At 36.1% G+C, this 15,044-nt stretch overlaps 1 protein-coding gene across 2 annotated transcripts in view; it reads right to left on the bottom strand.

The window, feature by feature from the left end:
• Window positions 1-3,700: 3,700 nt before the first annotated feature.
• Window positions 3,701-15,044, bottom strand: part of LOC110035875 (protein SEH1) — a 51,027-nt gene continuing 39,683 nt past the window's right edge. For both annotated transcript variants that reach the window (XM_020740188.1, XM_020740189.1), the window contains 2 exons: window positions 5,383-5,509; window positions 3,701-4,335 (listed from right to left, as the gene is read on the bottom strand). In XM_020740188.1, the coding sequence (XP_020595847.1) occupies window positions 4,195-4,335; window positions 5,383-5,509 (268 nt within the window). In that variant the 3' untranslated portion in view covers window positions 3,701-4,194. The remainder of the gene's footprint in view (window positions 4,336-5,382; window positions 5,510-15,044) is intronic.

The raw sequence follows: 15,044 nt of genomic DNA, 5'->3' as shown, positions 1-15,044 counted from the left end.
TCGCCTTTCTCTTGGGATCGATACTGGGGTTTTTAAATAAAACTCTATATTATTTAAAACGATACATATACTTGAGTAGTACCCCTAGCGAGAAAACTATTTCCTTAATCATTTTACATTTGATTCTCACTAGCCGCTAAATATAATTTGAGTCAAGTTTTTGGCATATTAAAGAGCATAAATATCTGTATAATTGAGGGTCGGGTCAGGTACCAAAGGAGACTCTTGAGAATTCAACCCTAGATTATATAAGAGTGATTTTATGACAGAAAATATGTGTGCATTAGTGTGTATTTGTAGGAATTAAGTGGTGTGAGTTTTACAGAGGATTTTCTCTAAGAATTGCAAGAGGAGAGAGAATGTGAGAGATTTCTTTTTCATTACATTTTTAAGAGAAAATTGAGTAATATTGTAAGGAGATAAAGTGATTCAAAGGAAATTCAAAAAATTTGCTTGGGGAGGAGATTGAGATAACTTGTTGTGTAACCTTTTTTATATATAAATCCATGTTTTGTTATATCTTCCTCACAAAATCTGAGCAGTTTGCTTTCTCCTTCTCCATAAAATGAGATATAGTCATGTGAAAAATCAAAATTATTTAAAAGTGTTTTACTTTCATAATTCTGATGATTCAAACTTTAATCGTCATTTACTTATCGATCTGACCAATTGAGTTATTAAAATTTATTGTGAAACAAATGATCGAAGAAGACTCTGTTTTCTTCAACAAAGTAAGAATCACATTTGATCTCATGAATGAGAATGTAGTTCATGGGCTCAAGTGCAAATAGATAGAGAAAAATGTTTTGTTGGGCATAGAATTGGAGATTTTAGGGTGACAGACTAAAATTCTCAATTTGGTCCCGATGTTTGGAAACTAAAGCGAGATGTTAGCCCTCATGTGAGGGGAATGTGGGAACTCTAGAGTAAAACTTCCTAGCCTAATCACGGATTAGGGACTAAACTCTTGATTAGCCAATGTTCTTTATTGCTCATAAAGAAGATAAAAAATAAAATTGCTCTTATTTAGCACAACATAATTTATAAAGATTTGGATTATTCACTGACTATGACCTCATTATAAAGGGGAAATATACTTTCTTAAATTTAAACTCTTCTCATAAAACTTAGTTTAGACGCATTAGATTTAGCGTTGAAATTTAGAAATAAGAGTAGTAAATATAGTTTATTAGTTGCATAAAACAAATTTCAACTGCTTTCTTATGTCTATAGTTTAGATATTGTTTATTTGAGTTATAATTATAATAATTTTCACCTCCCTGTGGGATCGATACTTAGGACTCCATTAGAGCCCTATAGTACTTGTACGATAGGTATACTTGTGTTTGCATCCTAGTGATTAATTATTGTTGTTATTGTCTGCATATTTTCTAGAGTAGTTGTTCACATATTAAACATCGGGTCGCAGGCTCCGGTTCGCACGATTGGGTTGCACCCTTCGAGTTTTTTAAAGATTCTTCTCATTGGTGACGGTTTGTGAGTCACACATATTAGACTTTAATTTCATGTTTGTTGTTTTTTGGGGTATAATTGTATGTGTTTTTAGTGATTTTTTCGGGTAGAGTTGTATTTCTTGGAACCTTAGACCCAACTCAACTAACTCATCCGACCAACCTGACCTAACTCGAGTTAACACAATTCAATTGAACTATCAGGTCAACCCGACCTAACTTAGGCTAACCCAATTCAATTGAATCATCAGGTCAACCCGACCTAACTCGGGCTATCCCAATTCAACTGAATCGCTGGGTCAACCCGACCTAACTCGGGTTCACCCAAGTCAGCTGAATCACTGGGTAAACTCGAGCTAACCTTATTCAATTGAATCACCGAGTTAACCCGACCTAACTCGGGTTCACCCAATTCAACTCGACCATTGGGTTAACCCGACTTAACTCAGGTTAACTCAATTCAATTAAACCATCAGACCAACAGAACTTAACCAAACCCATTGGAACAACCTGACCTAACTCAGGCTAAACCAAAAATAACTTTCCTCTGGACATTTAGACTAAACTCTGGATAACCCAACTTGAGACTCAACTTCAAGCTTAGCTTAAGTCTCAACCCTTGTTTAATCAAGGATTGATTTAAGTCAAACCCAACCTAGACTAGACAACTTAAGTCTAAAGTAGGTTGGACTTCACCCAAGTCTAATTTAACTTAAACTTGATTCAACCTACGGGGTTTAACTTGGATCAGCCCAGTTCAAACTGGTTTGCTCCCAAATTAATCCAACATGGTTAAACAAGGATTATCTGAAGTCAATCTAAACCAAGTAAGATTAGTATGACCCCAAATAAACAAAGTCAACCTGTGTCAATCCTATTAAACTCTGGTCGATTCATACCATTTTGAAGATCGATTCATACAATTTTGAAGATAATCTGAGGGGCAACCAGCCAAATTTAGGTTAACTCGGATTACCCAGAGACTCATCTTGGATCAGCTCAACCCAATGTGAACTAATCGAAAATCAACTTAGATCTAGATGACTGAAGGTTAAGGAGGGTTTGACTTCCCATATGAGAACAAAATCCCACTTAGCCTTGGTCGCAAACAATTTGGGCTAACGTATCAAACCAACCTAAACCAAATGGCATAAAATTCACCCTAAAAGACCTTAAAACTTAAAAATGAACCAAAATAAATGCAACATGGTTTGAGAAGATATTTTGGAGGAGACAACCCATGGTAGCTAACAAACTACCTTCCAATCACTTGTGACTAATCAAGCACAAACCCCAATGACCCCAGAATGACGGAACCATGGGAGCTTGATCGGGTCATACCAAACATCAAAAATAAAATATAAAAAAAATAATCAGCTAATAAGTCTGAAGCAACGTAAAATTTTCAACCCCTAAAATCTAAAAATGACATTAAATTTAAATGAAGTTCTGGTGAACAAAGATCATCGAACGCAACTTGAACCCTAGATATCTGGGTCTACGAAGATATCTTGGACAATGAAACTCATAATTGCTGACAGACCGATCCAACTAAGTTTAACCACCTCTTGGACTAAGTAGATCAGGGAACCCGACAACCCTAGATGTTAAAAAGGCATAGGCATCTTAATCGGGTTGTCCATAAATAAAAATAACAACCAACCAATTAAACCAAAATATATTTTCTGTTAACTCTGTTTTGGAGGCTTGTTGAAGACAAAAGGCAGATGTCACTTTAAAATTACTTTGCATGTCATTAGTGTTAACTAACTCTATTTTACAGGGACGAACATTGAGAACCTAGAGCAAATGAAGAACCTCAATTAAGCTGTCAACAACAAGATAAAACTCTAGGATAGTTCAGAATCTTTAAGAACCAGTTACACATAGGATATGACTTTAATATTCCTTTTGCTTCACAAAAAAATTTGAAGTTTTTGAGAACAAATTATAAACGCAATCAGGAGCTTTCTTAAGTTATCTCGACTACTTAAAATGTAATTAAATATAGAGATTTATTCTTATAGGAAGTTGCGAACTCTATAACGGGTATATTAGTAGTTAACTTTCATAAGGTCTCATTCGCAGTTGTCTTTAAAGCATTCCAAGTGAATCCCACCTCGAACTTATGCTTTGGAACTATCAATGAGAAAATTCATTTTATGAAGGCTTCACAGGCTTCACATTACCTTTTTTTTTTTTTTTTTTTGCTTCTTTACAATGCCCCGTCGTATATTTCCCTAATAATGTCGTAAGTCATTACCTGTGAGAATAATACCGTCAACATTGACAATAATGATCGCTACCTAGCCGCTGAAAGATTGTCGAAAGAAGAGAGTATGGTCAGCTTGGGCATATGAGTGAATTCATGACGTGCCTGTAGATCATGAAATCGGTATTTATATCCCTCTTTGCATCAATAAAAAATATATTAGTTATATTCTAACAAATTCTAATACCATGGTCATGCAACACCCATGAAAATTAAACAAAATTTATCTCCTGCAAGTGAATATCATGTGTTAATAATAGTCTTCCAAGAATAATATATTTTTCCACGAAGTCAGAACAATAGAACAGGAAGACAGATTTCAAAATAATACCATTCGAAGCAATAACTTAGTATTAGTCAAATACAAAAATTGCGATTCCAAAATATTCTTACATAGCTTATAAGAACTGTAAAAAATCCTTAAATCATGGAGGAAAATAATTACATCTCTCATGGTTGGCCTCCACTGCAATCAAGAGCAGCCTGCTCCTGCCAGACCCCATTTAGGTTAGATTGCCACAGCCTGACCATACCATCACCTCCTGTTGATGCCAATGTCATACCACTCACATCCCACTCCAGTTGCCATATCTAAGAATAAATATCAGAATGGAGCTATTTATTAACTGAATGAATTAGGAGAAACCAGCGCCATTAACTTTATGAGACCAAGCGAAAAATAGTAAACCACGTGACAAATAGCAAAGGTAGTGTTTTAGATTCATGTGAAAGAACTATACATGATATTGATAAAGGTCTTCTACATTACAAATAATGTATCATCAACACACATCAAGCAATGGCAAGGAAAAGCGTATTTGGTTAGCCACAAAAATATGCATAAAATAAAAGAAAAATGCTCGTAGGATTTAATTTGTACAGATATTTTGCAGCCGAATTACTAGGGGCACAAGAAAAGAAACACACCATGAAAAATATATGATGCTCAGATCACAGCATTAACCTCATCTTAACTGTTTGGATTCGACTATATGAATCCTCATTCTCAAGTAGTCCTTCATGCATTTCTGATGAATAAATGGAAAAATGAGGATTCGTAGAGCCGGAGATAAGGCTAATGATGGTGCTGATGTTATTCAAATATGTAAACTATAAATTGAACTTTGCCATGGTTTATAAAATAAATAGTGCAACAGCATTGAAGATATTTCATTCGTCATAGGTGTAGTATATTTGAGCAGTGAATAAAAATAATAATTGCAAAGCTGGGTGAAAGCTTATAATGGATTAAACATTGAATAAAAATAAAAACAGTTAGAAGAATGTTTTAATTGCCATTCAGAAATATAAAAGTTAGCCCACTCGTGTAATAAAAGTTAGCAAGAAGAACAGCATTGAGGATAGATTAAAATTCTTAGGTGTAATATATTTTAAGGATGTAGATTGACTATACAACAAATGCAATTTGTGGCATCAAGGACGTATAAAAGCACTCATAAACAGTTTTTAAATGCTCAATAGATATAAAGCAAACTACATGTAATACTTTTAAGACAATGTCAAACACTGATCTGATCCCTTAATGTAAAAGAATAACTACAGTTAGCGATTCTTTGTTTCTAGGAGAGAAGAGGAACTAAGGTGGATAAAAAGCGTTGGATCAGTTGTCTTTCATACCTCACTGTCATGACCAGATAGTAGCACAAACTTCTCGGTCGAAAGTCTTCCATCTGTGTCGGAATTCAACCATACATGCCAAATTGCAATTCCCTTGCATGATGCAACAGCTATGACTTCAAAGGGCCTGTTAGAAATTCAAGGTTCATACAGCTTACATACGCACCAACCAAAAACTATTATCGCCAGTAAGAATGAAACAAATCATAAAGAAAAAAGAAAGAATGATACAAATCAGAGAAAAAAGAAAACTCGGTCATGAAGTATACAGGCCAGAAAAAAACAGAGTGAAAGCACTTCATGATGTTAAATGCACAAAACAGATGGCAGAGCAATTTAGACATTTTTCTATTTTATGTAGAATCAGCTTAATATGTTGAAGCAAATCGACATTCTATCCATGTAATTTCTAACATCAGCTAATACATAATATTGCTATAAATGAAGGGTTACATCAAGACTGAAAGCGATCAGCCTTGGCCAATTGAGTAACCACTCAACATCTGCATTACCTTCTAAAAAAATTGTTGATTGCAAATCTGGAGGAAAAAGGGAGGTTTGTTTTAGCATTTAGTTTTTTTGGTTCACGTTTCAATAAAATAACAAAGCATTCAAATGTGCTTAGCAGAATGGTTTTCTTAAATTTCAAGATGGGAATACGCCTAGAAAATAAGAGGATATCCTAAGAGACAGCTCAGCTTTTCACAACGAACTTCTGCTAATAATTGCTCAGTTGGATTAAAAAACGAAGTGCCTGAGGGCAAAGGGAAAGTTTATTTGGGTGAAATCAGTTAAAGTGAAACAAAAGTGAAAAAGGAAGTGGTTAAAAAGCAAGAGGGAGAAATCAAGATACAGAGAGAATTGCATGAATTGGACAGATGAAGGGTGAGGAAGATCAAGAATACAACACTAATAAGAAAGAAGGATGCAGGTATTGATAGAGAGAGAGGCACGACAAGGGATAGAGGGCAGGTAATCCAGGAAAGAGCAAGGTTGGAAATGAGAAAGATAACAGAAGCATTTATCTACTAGTATCCTTTTTATTTGTCCCTGTGGACTACAAAGTTTTACGCTCTGGCCTCTCGTGCAAAGTTTTTGGATGCTTAGTTGTTGGGACAAATTTTTGGAAGACGTTAATTTTTTGATAAGACACTGCACAAGGATTTCACCCTTATTTTGCAAGAACATTAATATATGGCGTTCGAGGTTTCCTATAGGCATAGGCCCCTATTGTAAATACCCTCTCAATAACAAGAGAGCATTGTAACGCCCAATCTTATATAACGTTACAACATCTTAATCCAAAGAGTCATATCAAGCAGAGGAGAGTCATATGAAGAGTAGTTGTATTGAGTAGGACCATCTAAGAAAAAACGAAAGGTGATCGAAAAAGGCAATTGAAAAATCAAAGGATTACCTATGTGTGATATTGACGATGGGAAAAAAACAGACTTTGTGTGCTTGTAGCAGAGAGATCATCGCCGTCTGGTGAACCAAATTGAGCAGATGATCTAGTTTGGGTTCAAGGGAATGCGTCGGCAAGTTACAGTGTGGAAGGAGGAAGACAACATTTCTCAGTGGGTGGAACCGAACGAAAATGAAGATGAGGGACTCGAGACGAGTTGCACTTGTATAAAACGAGTGAGATATTCAATTAGATGAAGATCGGCGATTCCAAGGTTGTAGACAATCAAACAAGTCAAAGTTTTGTGCAATAGGAGGAAGTCAGAAAAATTTTGGTGAATCTTGTGTGTGCGTGCAGAAGAAGGGGAGCTCATTCCTCAAATCAATCAAAGGAAGAAATGACAAGTTGCTCTAGTGCGAAGGAGAAGAAAGGAGCAAAACTGAGCATATGGGGTAAAAGAGTCGAGCAGCTTGGCGAGTTTCAAAACCGAGACCAATATTAAAAGTATGAGTAGGGTTTACTATTAAGTATAAACTAAAGATTTTATTTTAATTAGTATAATTTTGTATTAATGTTAATACTGATGAGGAAAGCTAGCAAGAAAACTTTTGTGCAAGGGAGCAGATCGATATGAGAGCCTATAAGAATTCAAGCTATAAAAGTTTCACATATGGATTGAGAAACGAGCAGTGACAGCACATCTTGGAGTGAGTCCACAAATGTGGAAACATCTCAACAAAGGTGAGATCGTTAGGAGCAACGAGATCGGCTGCATCTAAACCCCATGAGAAATTAAAGGAGATCATGCATGGTTTTGATTCGCTTCTTGCTCGAGGTGGAAGAGGCAATGAATGACATGGAGGTTCAGATCTTAGCCAAAAGGTAGATGGACGTGAGGAGAAGGATATCAACATCCATTCAACGATAAGAGGTGTGATGCACCAACTGGAGGAATTCTTAAAAGACAAAATGGCAAAGATGCGCGAGAACGTGGCGGAGGAGCTCCGATCTCACCAATAAGAAATGAGCAACATACATGTCAGCCTAGAGATATATCTCTATGCAAGAGTGCACTAGCGACAACCACCAACCACCATACTTTCGAAGCCAAGCACATCGATGTGCCAAAGCCTAAAATTTTTGGAGTTACTTGCAACGCGAAATAAGTAGACAAGTTCCTATGAGGACTTACGTAGTATTTTGGAGCCATGGGTATTACGGAGTAGGATATAAAAAAGTGATTTGAACCTCTTTATTTCTCCTACATTGCTATGCTGTGGTGGAGAAAAAAAGAGATATAAAAAATGCATGCGCACAATATCCACCTTCAACGACTTCAAGAAAGAAATTAAGAGACAATTCTATCTTGAGAATGCGAAGGATGAGGCTAGAGCCTGATTGCGAAAGCTCAAAAAAGCAAGGTCGATTTCGAAATATATTAAGGAGTTCATTAGAAACACCCGACGTGTCTGACAAAGATGCTATCTTCAATTTCATGGATGGACTCTAATAGTGGGCGAAGGCAGAGCTTAGGAGGCACGGAGTGCAAGATTTCTCTACTGTCATTGCAATCGCCAAAAGTTTAATCGACTACTCAAAATAATCCACAAAGATCAAAGATAAAAAGAGCACATATGATTAAAGTGAGGGAAACAAATACCAACATAATGAAGAAACCCACCAAGAATCGACCGTATCCAAGGGAAAAAATAAATGTAAGCCTAAAAAAAAAACCAAGCCACATAACAACTGCTTCCTTTGTGGAGGACCTTACTGGCAAGAGATAGTCTTCAGAAGATAGATTTGAACGTTGTACTAGCAAGTCATTATGAAGAAGAAGAGAACAAGAAAACGGAAGTAATATGGTGGCACAAGTAGGGTCTATACAGCTGTTGAATGGCATGCAAACTTCAACATGACCCTAAGCGAAGGGTTACTCTTTGTGGAGATGGTAATAGGAAGACCACTAGAGCAATGGTGGACACACGTGCTTCTCACAATTTCATCACCGCTGAAGAAGCAAAAAGGTTGGGTTTGCAAATAACAAAAAAATGATGCTCCATCAAAGTAGCCAATTCAACGGTAAGGCCAATCCATATAATAGTCAGAGGAGTAAAGACCAATATTGGAGCTTGGTCAGGGACATTGGACTTCTCTATCATTTCAGTTGATGATTTTAAAGTTGTTCTAGGACTAGATTTCTTGGATCAAGCAAGAGAATTCCCCATAACATTCGCCAATAGCATGTATATTATGGAAGGCAATCAAACTTGCTTAATACCAACTATAAAAACTAACAAGCAGAAAGCTAAGATGTTATCAGTCATCTAATTCACAAAGGTCGTCCGACAAGAGGAGGGAGGCTACTAAACTATTCTTCATAAGGAAGAACCAAAGCAAGAAGATATTCTAAGGGAGCTAGCAACGACAATCGATAAGTATAAAAGAGAGTTACCAATGGAGCTACCACAAAAAAAGGAGTTAGCTTGAGCCACATTACACAAGGTAGCAAGAAGAATGAAGAAGTGGGCAGACAAGAAAATGAGACATGAAGACAAATGAAAAAGGAAAGAACCTATGGTATCAGGTAGAAGGAGAATAATCCAAGAGACTCTAGAAGATTCCACTACATTCTAGAGAATGTTAGAAGAGGAAGCTTCAAGGAGGAATCTAGGATAACCTAGAATGCTCTACAATTATGTAAATATGTAAAAGGGCAATATAGAACTCTCTAGAAGTTGGTCTTTTCTAATGTAATCTAGACAGTTAAAAGGTTTGGGAGAGTACTATTAAAAAGGGAGTTTCCAATGTAACCTAGAAAGTTTCTAATGTAATCTATAAAGTTCCAAGGTTTCTAAACAACCAAGTACAATCTTTCATTCCTAAGAGAATTTTTCCTTTCTCCAATACTTTCTCGCTACTTCTTCCTAAAGAGTTTTGATGCTTACAAGTCCAAGCGTTGCAAATGTTAGGTTGGTTTAGTCCTAAGAAAGAGTGCTAAAGCAGTACGGGAGACTTAACAGAAGTTTGTCAGTGACACTTAGCTAACATGAGGCTTTATGACTATCAAATAAAGTCTTATGGTTCTCAACTCAAATGATAGAAAGTCATTGGGAAACATACGAGATACGGTCATAACCGTAATATAATGATATTATTTGTAGCAACTATTCGGTCGGATGACTCTAGTCATAACCGTTACTTTTTGTGAAGCCTTCAAGTCAAACTATGAGGACAGATGACTCAAATCACGTCCTTACTAGTATGAGATTGCTTTGAGTGTTAATATAATGATACACTCAATGTGGCTTTCATTCTTTGGCACTTTTGATAAATTATTGCGGATGATGGATGAAATTTGCTTTATAATTTAAGTGATTGATTTTAACATCAATATTTTGATTTGCTTGTTTTAGGCTCTTAGGTGTTCAATTTTAACTTGAACGTCTTAGTTTGTCATTTTGATAACTTAATTTGAAATTTGATTTTAAAATTGACCACTCCAATTGAAGTTTTTAGTCAACACGGTCATCATTAGGGATATGATTTCTTTAATTTAACCTTTTCGATTTCACTTCTTGCTAATAAAGAATCGGCTTTAATATGAACATATGATTGTACATGAACTTTGTCAACTCTATCATGAGAGGATTAGTTCATATATATTATTTGAGTTTATTCAAATATGCTTTGAAATTTAATTTTGAAAGAAAACCTCTCCGATTAAAATTTTCTATCAACTAGGTCACCATCAGGGAGTTGAATATTTGAAATAATTATGTTTGAAATTCATTTGAAATTTGTTAGTCTAATATCTTTAGAATATTAGTCTTATCAACCCTAGGCCATATAAGAAATATCAAATTAAGTTGATTTGGGCTTTCAAAATTTACTTGGACATTACTGAAATTACTAGACTTATCAACTTCGGTCCTTGCGAAGAGACTTGCACTACTTGAGTGAGACTTAAAACCCTATCATATAGAAAAAATGACTCGTTTGAAAGCATGTATAGTTTGACTATTTTGGATTTAACTTCTAGAATCTTGCATAATTATTAGAGCAAGTGACTGAAGTTTCAATTTTAACCCATTCAACCTTCCCAAACCATTAAAATTTAAGTATTACTCAATTTGGTGGATCACATATGAGTATATAATAGTTAATTTTGAGCCAGTAACGAAGCATTCTCACTATTTGTTAAAATTTTTAGAATTTTAGTCAGAGCACATGCCAGCTTTAACTTTCATAAATTTGAATAGCTTAAAGAATTTTATAAGCTTTAAAGGCTTGCAAATTCATTAAACTATAAATATAATATAAAATTTACATCAAGTGGTGCATGCAAGATTTTGAAACTATGCATAGACTCATTTTTTAAAAATATTTTAAACCATGTATAGCTCGATAGTATTAAACTTATTATTCATGAAGACTTAAAAGCATTTATATACCTTAAAATCATTCAAAATTTAGAATGTTTGCAAAATTTTATTTTAGGTTTTAAAAAAATTTAATTCTATTCGCTAAGAAGTATATTGTGAATTCGATGATGATAACTGCAATGTTAAGCCTATGATATTTAAAATTTGTTGAATTCTTAAACATTCCATATGTGTTGAATCTTTCTTATAAGTAAATGATTAAACATTCTCCAAGTGAACTTGATTTTCTCGTTAAAATGAACTATTGCACATCTTCAAGCAGACTTGCATAAGCTTAAAGTCACTTTTGATTCCATGTGATTCTTGGCAAGTCATCAAATCACTTAAAATTGCAAATGATTAAACTTTAAATTATTTTGTAAAATCATTTTCCAAGCCTAAGTGCTTAAAATTTAAACTTTAAAAGTTGAAATTCAAACTATTTTTAAAACCTAAGAACCTAAATTAGAATCATTATTAATTTTAAAAAACCCAAATTGAAATATTTTTAGACTTATTCAAAGTTTTATAGTCATTTTAACAAGTCCAAGATTTCAAGTTATTTACAAGTCCAATTCACCTCAAATTCCAACAGTCTCCAGACATAAACCCCTAATAAGGGGCATTGGGGAGAATGTCAATCTACCCAACTGTCTTAAAAGACTCACTGGTTAGTATTGTGAAACACAATGGTCGGATAGCAAAATGTATATTTCAAACCATGGTCATAAAAGACGCTATGGGACTTCAAAGTGTCTATCGCAAGACAATCACAAATGTAAATTTCCATGAAAAGGTATTTTACTATCCCCGAATAGGTTTTTGTGTTTCCCAAGAAGTGTACTTCAAATTCTTTCTGAGTTTTAAGAAAATTTTCCCAAATGAATATTAAACTTTTCATAAATGATACTTAATTCCCTGGACATGTAATAAAATTTCTTCGAATGACTACTTTTAAAAAAATTTCCCATTTTACCTTTTTATGCCTTTGCATATGAAGAGACTAAGTAGAAGGTGGTGAGAAAGGCGAAACAACGATGACGAAACAGTGTAATAAAAATACAAAACTTTTAGTGACTTTTTTTATACAGATAAATAATATATAATATAAGCCTCCAAGAATAAAATGAGGGCAAGAAGGGCTCGGATATGTGCTCAAGTTAAGATAGATATGAGGAAATAGCAAAGGGCTTGAACGAAAGAAGCAAGGAAAGACAATATAATGGTTTAGACAGGTGGTGTTCGAGTAATTGGAGTTGCACAAAAACAAGAATAGTAAGATAAAGAAGATGGAAGCATTTTTGTTTTGATTTCAGCGAGGAAACAAGATTGGGGAGGAACTAGAGTCGTGCAAACCAAAAGAGGTGAAACAAGATGAGAAAATGAGAGTTTTTAAGGTCGTACGTATCGATCTCATCTTTGCCTTCCCACTAGCCCTACCCGTGAATGCATCTCTTGAACATAAGATGGGTGCATTTTGAAGGAAGGAAAAGGTGTTGGAGCAAGCAATTCGATCAAAGAGAAATCAACGCGAAGGACACAACCGAGTTTCAGAAGTCCTTGTTTGTTGAAATCTTGTCATTGCTGTCCTACTGGCTCCAATCACGAAGGGGTATCAAAGCAAAAAGAATTCAACTAGAGTGGCGAACGAAGAGGAGCGAGAACTTGAGGTTTCGTGATGCACCGGAAGCAAGATCGGATTGGATCAGTAGAAATGCGGGCAGAAAGATGAGAGTTTTGGAGGACTTTGTACGCTGCGATTTAATCGTTGCTTTCCATGGAAGATCATAGGAAGAAATTTCAGGGGGTCTTCCTACTGAGCGATCTTGTCGTTGCTTTCCCCAGAAATAGAAAGAGTTTCGGTGGTCTTCAAAATGTGCGATCCCTTTGTTGTTTTCCCCGCTAAATCCAATCGTGATGATATCATGATGGCTAGCGAACATAGAAGCGAGGGTTTTGTCGTGCAGGATGGTGCTTAAACGAGGATGGGAAAGACGAAAGATGAAGAGTTTTGGATCTTAAATTGTCTTGTGTATCACACCCAAGCGATAGAACGTTGTTCGAATAAAGGAAAGAGAAATAACTATTTTGGCCATATTTTGGCTATGTCACTATCGTTGGCATTGCTCTGCATCTGTAACTACTCCTAACGCCGCTACATATTCGTAGGGCATTTGGTGTTCATTTGGTCGGTCCATAATTACTCGGCCGACTGATCACTCTTCGCCTGATGGAATGGTCTTCAATCGAATGGTAGACCTAGGAAGGCTTGGGCATAACGTATAAAAATAATCATAATTAATTAGAATTAAATGAAAATATGTCAACCAATAGGACGCAATGGAGAAAGGGGATTCATGTAGCGGTCCCCCACTTAGTGAGATAAAGGTTTTTTGTTGTTGTTGTTGTTTTTATTGACACTGGCGGGAATAGTATTGTGTGGTCACGTGGTGTCGGCTCAATCGGTCAGTATCCTTCGGTCAAATTCATTGTCCGACCGATTTCATGATAAATACCCGAACATGAACCTTCCAACGATGTGTGATTCCATGCCATCTTGAGATTTGTGCAGACAAGTTCCTGATATACATAATTAGTTCTACAATTCTTTTACTTCTATGAAAATGACAACTGCGATAAAAATAAGGAATTAAATAACACGGTTGTTCATATAATGAATAATAAATATCATTATAATATATACTCTCTTGATTTCCTTGCCCCATTTTTTATATAATAAGGCCCTAAGTATGTTTTTCTTTTTTCAAACATCTTATGCTTATTAGTCGGTCATTTAGGCAAAGGAATATCTCAGGTGTCAAGAAACAAGTAAGCGAACAAGCCTTAAAAAAGCTTTTAAACTACCTGCTTCTAGAACTCTCCCCTTAGGGGATGAGAGAAAAAAAGACTTGACAATTCCTGCCCACTTCCTAAGAAAAGGTGGGCGAAGAGGCTTGATCTACTAAGAAAAGGAAGTTGCATGAGAAGAAAATGGTTGGCGGCAAAAGACTAGTCGAAGAAATGAAATCAGTTAAAGAATTGACTGCGAAAATGCACCGTGTGGAAGAGGTTGGTGAATCGTCTGATTCAAGCACAATTTCTGGTAATGAGTAGGAAGGGCGGAAAGGTATTGGACCTTGTACCGCTTTGTCAGCATTCGACCCAACTTTTGTCTCAAGAGGGCAACCAATCAGAGATTGTTATGCAAGCTCCGCTATGAGACTTTTATCTACTTTACCCCCCAACTATGAAGACTACTCAAGGTGATGCTCCTTCTAGGAGAGCGATTCGTTCCATCATTTAGCTGATGAGGCCATCCGGAGCAAAGCTGCACCAGCAGATGTTCCTTCTCCGTCACCGAAGGATCTTCACAGTAGTGTGCCTCCTCTTATCGCAGAGAGCTTCCGTACAATAGAACTAGACCAAATAATTGTAAGTCTGTTGTTCTTTTCTTATTCGGCCTTCCCTTTTGCCTTTGTAACAACAGTTCAATTACTGCAAAGGAAATCGTGGATATCATCGACTCCCGGCTCATAGAACAAGCAAGACAAATTGAGCCAACGAAACATTCTGAACCATCTATCCACGTTACAAATGGAGTATCTGTCGCAATGCCTCTCCTGGTCCTTAGGCCTCCTCCAGCTGACCCAAGAGGGAGCTGACGGTTGTTGGGAGTCTCATGGATTGTCTTTCATATGGACGAGACCGTGGATTCATTGGCTCGTGCTACCGATATCCAGCATGAAGCTACTGTCTCGAAACTACTAGAGGAGTTAGCGGTTTTCTACGCAGATATGGACGCTCCTCACGCACAAAATGCTGACGGGGTGGCT

Source organism: Phalaenopsis equestris, unplaced genomic scaffold (genome assembly GCF_001263595.1).
Source record: "Phalaenopsis equestris unplaced genomic scaffold, ASM126359v1 Scaffold200479, whole genome shotgun sequence".
NCBI lineage: Eukaryota > Viridiplantae > Streptophyta > Magnoliopsida > Asparagales > Orchidaceae > Phalaenopsis > Phalaenopsis equestris.
Note: the sequence above shows the minus strand (reverse complement) of the source record. Positions and strands in the feature narration are given on the sequence as shown.